Genomic DNA, 13,124 nt, shown 5'->3' on the forward strand with positions numbered 1-13,124 from the left:
GTATAATTTTTTTATTATCAATAAAAAGAATTCGAATAAACTCTTGCGCGTTTTTGACTCCGCCTCATATTCTTGATCAACATGTGTTCCCCTTTCATCAATTTACATGTCGGGTATTTGGGTGATATATTAAGTTAGAACCAAAGATAAAATGTACCATATTTATTTAAGAATCATAAATAATATTGGGACTCTTGATGACATCGTGGGGGATATCTCAACTAACTTACTTTATATAAAGAAGTACATTTAAGTTGTTATTTTTATTCAATATATGTCATGATCCCTTCACAAATTAATACTACTAATTTAGGCAAAATAACAAATTTATTATATCCCTATAGAAATTAAAAATTCCTCACTATATATTTTGAAGCAACAAAAAAGTAGTTCTAGAAATTAGCTAGAAATTTAATGTTATTTGAGGGGTGATACTTATCAGCATTGGGTGTTTCTAATAATCCAATGTATGCACTCAATGTGTTTAAGTTTACAGTTTATTTTACTCAATCTTATTTAATTAACATGCGTTTTACTTTATTAAATCACATAATAATGGATTTTGGTGTAAACACTCGGTGCGGGTAAGTTTCACCCTTTTTTTTTCTTTTCGGTGCCTAGAGCCTTAATGGAGCCCTAATTGAATCTGAATCGCACTATAGGGCTCATTCGGGGGTGACACTCTCAACAAAATTTTCTCCATACTCTGAACTCGAAACTAAGACATCTGGTAAAGGGTGGAGCAGTCTCATCACTGGGTTAGTAATTTTTTCTTCCCCTATATGAGTAACTGTATAATTGATTAGATTCAATGTTATATTACTCTCTCTGTTTCCATTTAGTTGTTATCGTAAAGATTTTTGCATAAAAAACTTTTTTAAAAATAAAATAATTAAAAGTGTAATTTGATTAATGTATCTTTAAATTTTGTTTATCTAACTCCCTCTTAAATCTAGAATAATCAATGCTAAAAACAAATTTTTTTAAAAAAATCTCTTAATTTTTAAAAATGAGAACGGAGGAATAACAATCCTTTTCTTTTTACATCATCTTTTATTTATATACTTCGTACATCATTTCGTAAATTATAAACAATAATATATCTAATAAAATCTTATTAGTGGCTTGAGAAGTATGCAATCTTATAGATCATTTCGTATATTATAAACAATAATATATCTAATGAAATCTCATTAGTGGCTTGAGAAATATACAATTTTATAAGAACTGAGAAGTTGTTCTGATAAACCCTCTGCTAAAAGTAAAACACATATCAAAAAACACAATAAAAGATACTGATAGCAACAACAATCAATATGAAAATAAAATAAAGAACGTAAATAGGTAATAATAAAACCGAAGTGTAAACGGGGGAGACTATAGAATATCTCAACTAACTTAAAAATATATAGTAAAAGTATGTTCTTTTTTTATTTTTCACTCGATATTTAAAATCTACATTGAAGCGCTAACTAAATCAAGATAGGGCCATACTACTAATTTTGGCAAAATAACAAATGATATCCTTAAATAAATTAAAATGCTTCACTATATTTTACAAAAAGTAGTACTCGAAATATTTTTTTGACAATAATTACCTAGAAACTTAATATTTGAGTACTTTTTACTTCTTCCAATATGGTAACTGCATCTTTGATTAGATTCAATGATTCAGTAGTAGTACTCTTCTCTTTTAAGTTAAACATCAAGTCTATTTATACACAATTCGTACACCTTAATCGTATAAACGTGAAAAAAAAGTGTGAATATATTTTCACATTGTTCATAATCACTATTAGAAATAACGTTATTTTCTCACTTATTTTTTATCGAATTAGCTCAATAAAAAAACGCATAGTGGAAAACATATTCTTACTGAAATAGCAAGAAACTTTTAAATTTTTCTATATAAAGATATTACTATTTCCCTCTATCGATTCAATCAGAATATCTACAGATATAGCTACTGAACATATTCAGTGAAAAGTTTCGTCGGAAAACAGTAATTTTTTACTAGTGAATTAAATTGTTGCATGAAACCAAGTGGTCCATGTCACTACATGCATGCAATTTTAATATTCTGTCATATGCACGACCTTATTACTAGCTCGTCAGAATTTAATAATTTTAACTTAAATTTATATTTGTGTTAAAAGTTTGCTTATTATGTTTATATAATATATCTTAAACTCAATAAATTACGTTAGAATTTAAAATTAATAGACTTCAAATTCTGAAAACTAAATATATATGAAGAGAAAAACGATACTATTTAATATCTTTTAATATATATATATATATATATATATATATATATATATATATTTGTAATTTTGAAGATTAAAAAAAGATGAAGATTGGTGGTTATTAAAGGTGCCAACGCGTAAAACTTTATTACTATGTTTAATATTTGCAAATGTGTGACCATATAATAAAAAAAATGAGTACGTAAATACAGGCTTTATAATAAATTGAGTTTTGCAGATTTTGGTGAACATTATAATAATGAGGTCCCTCTATTTATTATGTATAATATTTAATAACTTTAAGGCTAATTCAAACCACAAGATATGGGACATTAAAATTTATGATTTTGTCTTCCCCCGTCTCTTCCGCAATTAGTAATAAATTAAAATAAAAAATGCACTATAATTAATTATTTTTTAAACTTATATAAACCGCATTTTTCATATTTGATTTCTCAAATATCACTCAATTATTATCGCAAAAAGTTATTTCTATACTTCAGTAGTCGTTTGGACTAGCTCCATCCATATTTACGAGCATAACTTATCATGGTAAAATAGTTAGTATCTCGGTAAATTATTTTTACTTTTAGTTTCGATTTTCTTTATGGTGAGTTGAAAGGGGGTTGGATGAAATTAAACACATTGCGTTCCTCTAGCTCCGTACTTGATAATAGGTTTTAAGTTATAGTAATTATTAGGCGTAGATGCAACCATATGTTTTATATAAAGTTGTAATGTAATTAATTGGATGATAGTCTGATATATGTGTAGTTGGAGGATAGAATAAATGTATATTGAAAATAAAGTTAATGACACATGCAAAATTAAATAATAGGTCAGTGTAGACAGTGGGATGGTGTGTATTCAATTTATAATTGAGTACAAATATACGTATATACAAGAGTATAATTGTATCGAAATGTTTAATTAACATTGACATATGTTAATTTTTATATTTGTGTTTACAAGTGAGTGGATTAGATCGGATTGAAAATACAGTGTTAAAATAGATTGGATTGACTTGTGAATATGTGTAAAGAATATTAGATCGGATTAAATATGAATGGAGGATAATGGTTCTAATTCACTTTAATGTCTTAAAAGACATTAATTTGAATTAGCTTTACAAGTAAAAAGAATTTATTTTAAGGGTGAGTCTGGTAGAATTAAATTTAAAATGTTTTCTAATTCATGTTTTAAGAAATAACTTTTAAATAGACTTTTTTTTTTAATTTAAGAAAAATGACTTTCTTTATAAAGTAAGAGAGATATTTTTTGTTCTCTATCAACCTTATAATCCAACCGATCCATGACATGACTCCCAACCCAACACGGGAATCAACTCCGAAGCTAACTCGAGACCTGGGATCCAAGACCGGAAGCTCGACTCTCAATCTTGACCTGAGACCGAAGACTTGACCCTGACTAGACTCTCGATTCCTACCTTAGCTTGACCCTGATTCTAAAATAGAATTGGAGATCCAACTCCTGATCCCAACCCTAACTCGGACCCAACTACCAAACTTGACCCGGTACACGACTCTCGATCCTGAACCTAACTCTCCATCCCAACCAGACTTCGTCTTGGAACCAAAATTTTACCCCAAACTCGAGACCAACTTTCAACCCCGATCCTCGTACCTGACTCTGACTCGGGACTCGATCTCTAACCCTAGGATGGGTGTGGTACAAGGGTGCGGGATAGGTGGAGGTATGTAGGTAGGGATGGTTGGATAGTGCAAAGGGGTGGGTTGAGGAAATGAATTAGTTTTATAAATACGGACTGAAATAGTCATCCCTATCGATGAGTAATGTAGCATGAACTATGAAGAGGTGATTAAGAAACGAATTATTTAGTTAAAATAAAAAATAATATTATTGACTTGCATCATAGAGTTCATATATATATATATATATTGTCGTAGAATATGCCACGTGGGCCCCAAACAAGTGATGAGTTGCACATTGTTGTAGAATATGCCACGTGGGCCCCAAACAAGTGATGAGTTGCACATTGTTGTAGAATATGCCACGTGGGCCCCAAACAAGTGATGAGTTGCACAAATCTCATGGCTATAAATAGTCATTATACACATTAATAGAAGGACACATTTTTATGAAAGATCTGTACTATAGTTCTTGTAGTACTATAGTTCTTGTACTATAGATCTTGTTGGTCATGCAGATGCAGGTTATTTATCTGACCCACATAAAGCTCGATCACAAACAGGCTATCTGTTCACATACGGAGGTACTGCTATATCATGGCGATCTACGAAGCAGTCTATTGTCGCTACTTCTTCAAATCATGCTGAGATAATAGCCATTCATGAAGCAAGTAGAGAATGTGTATGGTTAAGATCAGTAATACATTTTATCAAAGAAAGATGTGGTTTGAAGTGTGACGTCAAGATACCCACAATGCTCTTTGAAGACAATGTTGCATGCATAGCTCAACTAAGAGGAGGCTTTATAAAAGGAGATAGAACAAAACACATTTCACCAAAATTGTTCTTCACACATGATCTCCAGAAGAATGGTGATATTGATGTGCGACAAATTCGTTCAAGTGATAATCCAGCAGATTTATTTACCAAATCTTTACCAGCCTCAACTCTTGAGAAGATGATTCACAAAATTGGAATGCGAAAACTTAACCATCTGAATCGTGGTTTTTATCAGGGGGAGTAAAATACGCACTGTACTCTTTTTTCCTTAGTCTAGGTTTTATCCCACTGGGTTTTCCTAGAAAGGTTTTTAATGAGGCAACAAGTAATGCGTGTTATGTATGTCTATATACTTACATAGACATACAAGGGGGAGTGTTGTAGAATATGCCACGTGGGCCCCAAACAAGTGATGAGTTGCACAAATCTCATGGCTATAAATAGCCATTATACACATTAATAGAAGGACACATTTTTATGAAATATACTACTTACTAAATTTTCCTTCTTTAAGTATATTAATTTTTGGATAGAAATCTCGATGAGTTCGTTATTCGTTAGATAATGAGTTCGTCTCTCTGTCCTTTTCCACTTAAATATAGAGTTTCTTGTCTGCAACAGAATTCGGCCCGTAAAATACATTCTTTAACTAACTAACGCCTATGATGAATAATTCCAAGTAGAAGACTCTGTCTACCCAAGTTTTCCTAAAAAAGGGAGTAAAGAAGCACACTTGGCTTCTCAACACACACTAAGATACAACATATATATAACTCAAGATCAATCAAAGGGAACAAAATTTGAAAATCGAACCTTTGCTCCACTGTGTTATATAGCACTCAGAGTGATGAATTGGTTAGAATGAAGAGAGACCAGCGATTTGTCGGAATTTCTCATATGATACCCAGAATACAAATTGCCAAGGGCCAAGCCTAGCCCATGTAGGAAAGAATCCCTTCCACAATGCTTTGAGTCCTTCAACTCTGACTGTTTTGACAAGACAATTGTAGGAGTTTCTATACTTGCAATTCCCTTGCTTATCAGCAGCCTGATTCATCATTCTCGTCTTAATTACATCTGCTGGACAGCTCAATGTAGTTGCTGACAGGCCTGACATTATAGATGATAAAGTGTGTGCATATATATTATCATTTGCTATGTTGTTATTGATCACAAAGCGTTTTGCATGATCATAGCACGCTAGTTCTCCCATGTTAACTAAAAAAGCTCTCTGAACATTTGGGAGCACGCCTTTCCAAAGTCCCCTGACGCCTTCAGTCTGAATAATCTTGTTGAAGGCATCAAATGGCCCACAATATCGAGGTTGTAGACCTTGGCTTGCCATTCTACTGTCTGCTTGCATCCTAACTTTGACAAGATCAGCTGGGCTTGCCACAACCTGAATCACAAGAAGACACATGTTCCACAGTAAGTCCTGCTGAAGTAAGGAATTGAAAGCTTAAGCATAGCGACCTAGTAAAGACAAGTCGCAGATCATTCTTCAAAATTTTCTCTGCTTAGCAGTATCAACATATCTTTTATCAATTTGCATTAGCTAGTCATACTTTACTTTCTTCCCAACAAGCACAAAGCTACAGGATATCAGAGATGTAAAACATAAATAAGATAGCATCATGTGGAATCATAAAAATGACTAAATTAGAGACTAGAAGATAAAGGGTTTGAGACAATATAATCTTTGGTGGAGAGATAAAAGGAACTAATTTCCATAAACCTACTAGAGTGATAAATTCACAAACATGAACGGATACATGCTTCATAAACCCTTCCAAGTGCACCTACCAACATCTATATCTCGGTACAGTAAATAAAATTTCAAAACAGAAGGAAACTGTTATATACAATGTTTAAGACAACTGGTTTTTTACTCGGAATGGCAAATTAATCAAAAAGAAACACTACAAAGAACTTTGTTCTTCTAGTCCGCAAAAATAACAAATCACGATACCCAAGTTTTGTTCTGGCGATCACTAGTCCTTCATCCACTTACTCAAAAGTTTCGGGTAGCACGAAGGGAATGAAGAATTGACAATCTAATAAAGAGATTCCTCTTCCCTAAAGAATGTACAATTAGTTGCTCTACTCAATTCAGATTCTGATGAATCCCCATCAAACGAAAACATTTTTCCTCTTTGAAGGGCTAATCTTCATCAAAGTAAGCAAAAGAAGCGGGGGACACCACAAATAAGGCAATCCACTCTATAAACAAGAAGATAACCGACCATTCACCGTTTATAGAAAACAAATTCGTATCGAATGTTTACATTTTCAGAATTCACATGGACTTCTGCAATATGAATGAGATATCAGCTCTACTCACTCACTGCATTAGTCACGTATCCAACTCTAATGACCACCTAACTCAAAATTTGTGACACTATTTTACTAATAATACTGTTTGACACCAACTTTTCAGTAGTTCAATATGTTTAACTATATAAAGTTGAAACCTTGAACAATAGTTTCCTTATCAAACTAATTTTCAGCCATTTTTTCACTACATATTCTTACACTACTATTAACAGAGTACATACCAAAATATTCCTCCCTTACTAGTCAAATTCCTTCATATACAATTAATAAAAGATCAGTATTGCGCTAGCGCGTGTGCCTAGTGGTCAATGAAATGCGTTGGTCAATGAAATGCGTTGAGCAGCATGAGGTCTCAAATTCAAATCTCTACTCCCATGGTATCCAGTGGAATTATTCGAGAGTTAACACAATATCTCCAATTTATTTAGCTCAATACAACAACGTAATTCCAAAAATTGAAATCTCAATTTACCTGAGCAATAACTCCAGATATTCCACCAATAATAGCTTTGCTTGACAGAGAAAGTGTATGATCAGCAGGAACCAAAAAATTCCTCAAAAACTCATAGTTTACGATTCGAATTGGAGTGTAACACATATGCCTTATAATCGCCGGTGACAATCCCTTGTATAGTCCTAAAACGCCGTCGTTTCGTAAGATCTCCGCCACTACTCGGACGGCTGATGTCCGTCGAGACGAAACATGAGATTCGCCGTGGAGTTGAAGCCTCGTCTTGATGAGGTCAACCGGAAACGTGGCCGTTTCCGCCGCCATTGCCGACATCGCCGTCACTGCTAACTTTGTTGTATGGGCTCTCCGGCCATCGTTAAACTCTTGGGCTTTCATTGAGCTAGTGGTCCAGGCCTCAGAGGCATCAGTATTATAGACCATATACACTTAATCTTTGGAGCCGGCCCATCTTCAACTCTTGGGCCGTGCTAAGCTTGATGGGAAGTGTAGAGTTAGTCACGTTAAATATACATAACAAATATTGAATATATAGTGTGATTTGTATTTATCTGAGATACTAGATACATAAAGAGAGTGGCGAACCACATGGGAGAAAAGCGAAAGACGCGAGTGAGATTTGTTATGTGCCTCAGATTCACGCGAATCCATTGGATATATTGTATTCAAAATAAATTACATCTAATTTTGACCATGTGTATCTCGAGCTACATATACTTATACGTATCTGAATGTATTTGGACGCTTCAAAATCTAATAAAAATTGTAATATTTTCAAACTACAATGTATTTGAGTAATTCTCTTCGAAATTAGTAAGATTTTTATAAATTTTTGTATTTTCTTAATTGGTTTCTTCTAGCAATATTTTTAATAAGGAACATGATCAATAGTTAAACATTTAAGAGAAGGTATTGCAAATATGATGGTCACACATATTTTTTTTGATAAGTTCTGCACCAAATAAGTAACATGCAAATATTCAAACAATAACTTATAAGCAAAGAACTTACTAATTTAAATAGATAACTTAAGAATAACTCAAATCAATAAAAATATTAATAATACATTATAAACTACTTTTTTTCCGAACATCTTCTTTTATTCTATAAATACAAAGTCAATTCAATTCTTTTACGTATTAATTCGAACTTGAATCATATATCAATTTCTCTTTTATATATATACTTTGTCTTTAATATTTTAATATTTATACACTATAGTCTCTATTTTTTTTTTCATAAACATTGAAATGAATAAATTAAAGGGTCTTTTGTTGTATTTTCCAAAAGTAAAGGGATCATATCACACATTCTTGTTTCTACAAACCTTCTTCTTCGTCGCCTTCATATCTTAAGCCTCGACCGTGAGAGGGTTTAAGCAGTCGGAAACACCATTGCTCGGCCGCAGCGCCGCCTCTTTCTGTTGCGTAAGCTCATCAAATAATCGCCAAAAAGATGTATAGAAGTAGAGCCACCATACTGACATCCAAATCATTGAGAACTCTATCAAAGGTAAGCAGACAATCTCTTCATTTAGAATCGTTAAAGTTCGTTAATTTTTTAAGAAATATCAGTACTGCTACTCAAATATCTGAGATTGATAATTATAGTGAGTCAAAGGGGGGAAATAACAGTGATTTTCAGCAAAACCCAGATGGGGATTTGAATTATAACTCGAACAATACGGGTTCTTTGAATAAATTAAACTGGCAGGATCAGGAATGGGCGTATAATCAGCAGTTATCTCGTAGCACGCAAGGCGGCGGGAGTTATAGTGGAAATTCTAGGAGAATAGAGCAGAACCCTAGTGAGGTTTATGAGCAAAAAACTAGAACTGAATTTCAAGAACTAAAGGATACCAAAGGGTTTCAGCAGAACCCATATGCGAAAAATGAGAACTTTTCATCTGGGTATGTTAATGTTTCATCTAGAAATGAATTTCAGCAAACAGTTGGGAGAAACAATGATTTCGGGTCTCGAAAGGATTATCAAAGTAATTTAGTTCATAATAGAAATGATCGTAGTTCCAGGTTTGAGGGAGGTTTAGAAGCTCAGTCGAGTCAAAATGGAGTATATGGACACTATCAACAGAATTTAAATGGTGGAAACAGTGTAACGTCACAGCAGAATTTCAGTGGCAATTACATGAGAAATGTTGGAATGCCTCAGCAAAACCTTTCCAATTATGACCCTGGAAATGTAAGGAATGTTCAATCTGAGTATCCACAAAATGCAAGTGGTTATAACATGGAAAGGCATACGAATTCAAGTGGCTACTCAAGGGAGATGATGGGGCGATATCAGCAAAACTTAAGCGGCTTTAACCCCTCTAGTGCTGGACATCAAGCTTCTTATCAATATCAGAATGGAATAGTTGGCCATCAAGAAATGAGAAGTGCAACATCTGTCGAACAGTTGATTGATTCTGATGATAGCAGCAGTAAAAAAGGTTCAGTTGATGAGCTTGATGACTTATGTAAAGAAGGCAAAGTAAAGGAGGCAGTAGAAGTTTTGCAGTTGTTGGAGCAGCAACATGTCACAGTCGATTTGTCTAGATATATTATGTTGATGGATGTGTGTAGTGAGGATAAATCCCTTGAGGATGCTAAATCAATTCATGAGCACCTTGTGAGATCTCATCCTCATCTTGACATCAAAATGTACAATAAGATTCTTGAAATGTATGGAAAATGTGGCTCCATGAAAGATGCCTTTCTAGTGTTCCGAAAAATGCCTCAACGTAATCTGACTTCTTGGGACACAATGATTACATGGCTTGGTAAGAATGGTCTTGGAGAAGATGCAATAGAATTGTTTGGGGAATTCAAGGAAACTGGGATGAAACCTGATGGCCAAATGTTTCTGGGAGTCTTCCATGCTTGTAGTGTTGTTGGTGATATAGTTGAGGGCATGTTGCACTTTGAATCAATGAGTAAGGATTATGACATTGATCTATCCATGGAACAATATGTTGGAGCGGTGGATATGTTGGGAAGTACGGGATATCTTGATGAAGCTATGGAGTTCATTGAAAGGATGCCTATAGAGCCAAGTATTGATGTATGGGAAACCATGATGAATCTCTGTAGAATTCATGGGAACTTGGAGCTTGGGGATCGTTGTGCGGAGATTGTTGAGCTCCTGGACCCATCTCGTTTGGATGAACAGTCAAAGGCAGGTTTTTTGGCTGTAAAAGCATCAGACATCGCTACGGAGAAAGAGAAGAAGAAATCTGCTCAAAGTCTTCTTGAGGCTAGAAGCAAAGTTCATGAATATCGTGCAGGAGATAGGTCACATCCCGATCATGAGAAGATATATGCATTGCTTAGGGGTTTAAAGCAGCTAATGAAGGAGGACGGTTATATACCAGAGACGAAGTTTGTGTTACATGATGTAGACCAAGAAACTAAAGAGGACGCTTTAATGGCTCACAGCGAGAGATTGGCTTTTGCTCAAGGTCTTATGAATAGCTCTGCACGATCACCAATCCGGATTATAAAGAATCTGCGTGTCTGTGGTGATTGCCATAATGCATTAAAGATTGCTTCAAGGCTTGTCGGTCGGGAAATTATCATGCGAGATGCTAAAAGATTTCATCATTTAAAAGATGGATTGTGCTCGTGTAAGGATTATTGGTGAAGATCCTGACCTTCAGGTAATACTTAGTATATTACTTTTTTTATTGTCGTCTAGAAGATCTTTTTCTCTTTTTCCTTTTTTCTTTTTTATTTTCTTTCTTTGTGTAAAACAAATCACATAAACATGCTTCATTAAGAAAAGGACATAAGCATGAAATTACCAAAGTTTATAACCAGAGACACGAGATGTAATTTCACGACCAGGGAATGCGACTCTAAGGGCATAACACCCAAGTCCTAACATTTGTTGGCATTTCTTAAGAATATGTTCAGTTTCCCACTCATTATTATGAAGATCAACTGAACGGCCTTTTATTCTATCCCGGAGAAGCTACATATTTCTTACTTTCTTTGGAGATGTTAAGATTGGTATACTACAAAAAAATTGACCTTTCAACTAAAAAGTTTGGCCCAACGTTAAACCCATATTTAAATACCATATGTTAGTTTTGCCCATGGAGCTCTTGCAGTAGCAGAATATATTAAAACAAGTCATTCATTACCTGCTTCAAATAGGTAATACCGGAAATACTTATGGTGCTTCAAGCATGTTGAGCAGATAGCTTTCTTAAGATTTAATGATTGAGAATATGATAGCACTTTGGAATGCCTATGTCCCAAGGCTGATTACTGTATTTCTCTGTATCCTCTCCATCTTTACACTTTTTTATTTTTTAAAAAAGTGATTTGCTTGGTGGAATGGAATGCCTTTCTTGTATTTTTCTTTTCGAAGCATTTTTGAGGTTAAGCAGCAAACTAAGGATATTTCATATTATTCCCAAACAAGTAGAGATGCATCATTGTTGTTTATACCATTTTCAGTGGTTGTCTAAGATATTCTTTTCCAAAGTTCTGTAAATATTTCCAGGTTCGTATTAATACAATCTTGTTTGAATGCTTTATTTTTCATGTTGATTTATATGATAACTTCATTGTAAAAAGGTACCTTTTCCGATCATGTAATTCTAAAGCATAGTTTCTTGCAGCTTTAACACAGCCAAGACTCAAGATTGTAGAGCATAGGTATAATTCATAGCAGATGGGATGATTTCCACTTACTTTATCAGCTGTTCGTGTCGCGCTGTTCAAAGATCGGCAAGTACCTACCATATTTAATGCCTCATGACCTCTTGATTTGGTTGGTGCTGTTAAAGTGTCAATATGCATAAGTTGTCCAGAAAGGATACAAAGGTGAGTGCAATAGCAGATACTGAGTTATTGTTCTAAAGATTGTAAAGGATGAGCAGCCAGGTTTTTTGACTCACCGAGAAACATATAAAGCTTCTATACTCTGTTCACCCCGGAACAAGACCAGATGAACCATCTTCTCAAACCGGATCAGCTAGACTAGTTGTAGTTGTCGAGGACGGTTGTCCATGAAGGGAGTTGTTTTCTATGTCTGAAGCTAACTGTTTCACATTCTGAAGTATAGAAATTAATAGGATAGGATCAAAATATTTTCATTTTGAGTACTTCCATTCTTTTTTATGGAACAGTAATATTAGTAACATGGCTGTTGTATCCTTGTGCTTTGATGGTCTCCTTTTTCATGTTTGAACATGGCTATTGTTTATGCAGTGCATTCAGAAATTACAAACTTTTCCACCAAATGTCTTCCTTGAATTGTTACCTTCTTTGCTAGCGTTTGATTATAGATTTTATCTTCAAATATCTATTTGGTCATAAAATTTGATATTCGATTTTTAAATATTACAAATTTTCATATTTTGTTGGTTTTTGTGATCATGTTAAATTAATAATCTAACCAATAAGATGTTCATTATCGACTTTTGTTTGAAATCTTTTTTAGTATTTATGCAATAAATTGTGGAAACAACATTAACTGTTCATTTTGTCACAATTAAATCTAAATTGAGAGCGGAATCAATATTAATTGTCAATTTTTGTCACAACTAAATTTATAATTGTGAAGAGAATAATACAAAGCGAACAATTACAATAAACAAACACACCTTCAAACAAACAA

At 33.9% G+C, this 13,124-nt stretch overlaps 2 protein-coding genes across 4 annotated transcripts; one reads left to right on the forward strand and one right to left on the reverse strand.

Moving 5' to 3' along the window:
* Nucleotides 1–4,263: 4,263 nt before the first annotated feature.
* LOC107018899 (mitochondrial uncoupling protein 3) lies at nucleotides 4,264–8,129 on the reverse strand. Of its 2 annotated transcripts, XM_015219487.2 has the most exons (3): nucleotides 7,503–7,922; nucleotides 5,510–6,095; nucleotides 4,264–4,560 (listed from the first exon to the last, which is right to left on the reverse strand). In XM_015219487.2, the coding sequence occupies exons 1-2, from the start codon at nucleotides 7,920–7,922 to the stop codon at nucleotides 5,553–5,555; spliced, it is 963 nt and encodes a 320-aa protein (XP_015074973.1). In that variant the 3' UTR covers nucleotides 4,264–4,560; nucleotides 5,510–5,552. The 2 variants fall into 2 exon arrangements, with proteins under 2 accessions (XP_015074973.1, XP_015074974.1); XM_015219488.2 differs by lacking the exon at nucleotides 4,264–4,560 and having other exon boundaries at nucleotides 5,219–6,095; nucleotides 7,503–8,129.
* Nucleotides 8,130–8,771: 642 nt separating this feature from the next.
* On the forward strand, nucleotides 8,772–12,747 carry LOC107018492 (pentatricopeptide repeat-containing protein At2g34370, mitochondrial-like). Of its 2 annotated transcripts, XM_015218989.2 has the most exons (3): nucleotides 8,772–9,011; nucleotides 9,213–11,154; nucleotides 12,124–12,747. In XM_015218989.2, exons 1-2 carry the CDS (start codon nucleotides 8,955–8,957, stop codon nucleotides 11,136–11,138), a joined length of 1,983 nt encoding a protein of 660 aa, XP_015074475.1. In that variant the 5' UTR covers nucleotides 8,772–8,954; the 3' UTR covers nucleotides 11,139–11,154; nucleotides 12,124–12,747. The 2 variants fall into 2 exon arrangements, with proteins under 2 accessions (XP_015074475.1, XP_015074474.1); XM_015218988.2 differs by having other exon boundaries at nucleotides 8,772–11,154.
* The last annotated feature ends 377 nt before the right edge of the window (nucleotides 12,748–13,124 follow it).

Source organism: Solanum pennellii, chromosome 5, assembly GCF_001406875.1.
Source record: "Solanum pennellii chromosome 5, SPENNV200".
In the NCBI taxonomy this organism is placed as follows: Eukaryota; Viridiplantae; Streptophyta; class Magnoliopsida; order Solanales; family Solanaceae; genus Solanum; species Solanum pennellii.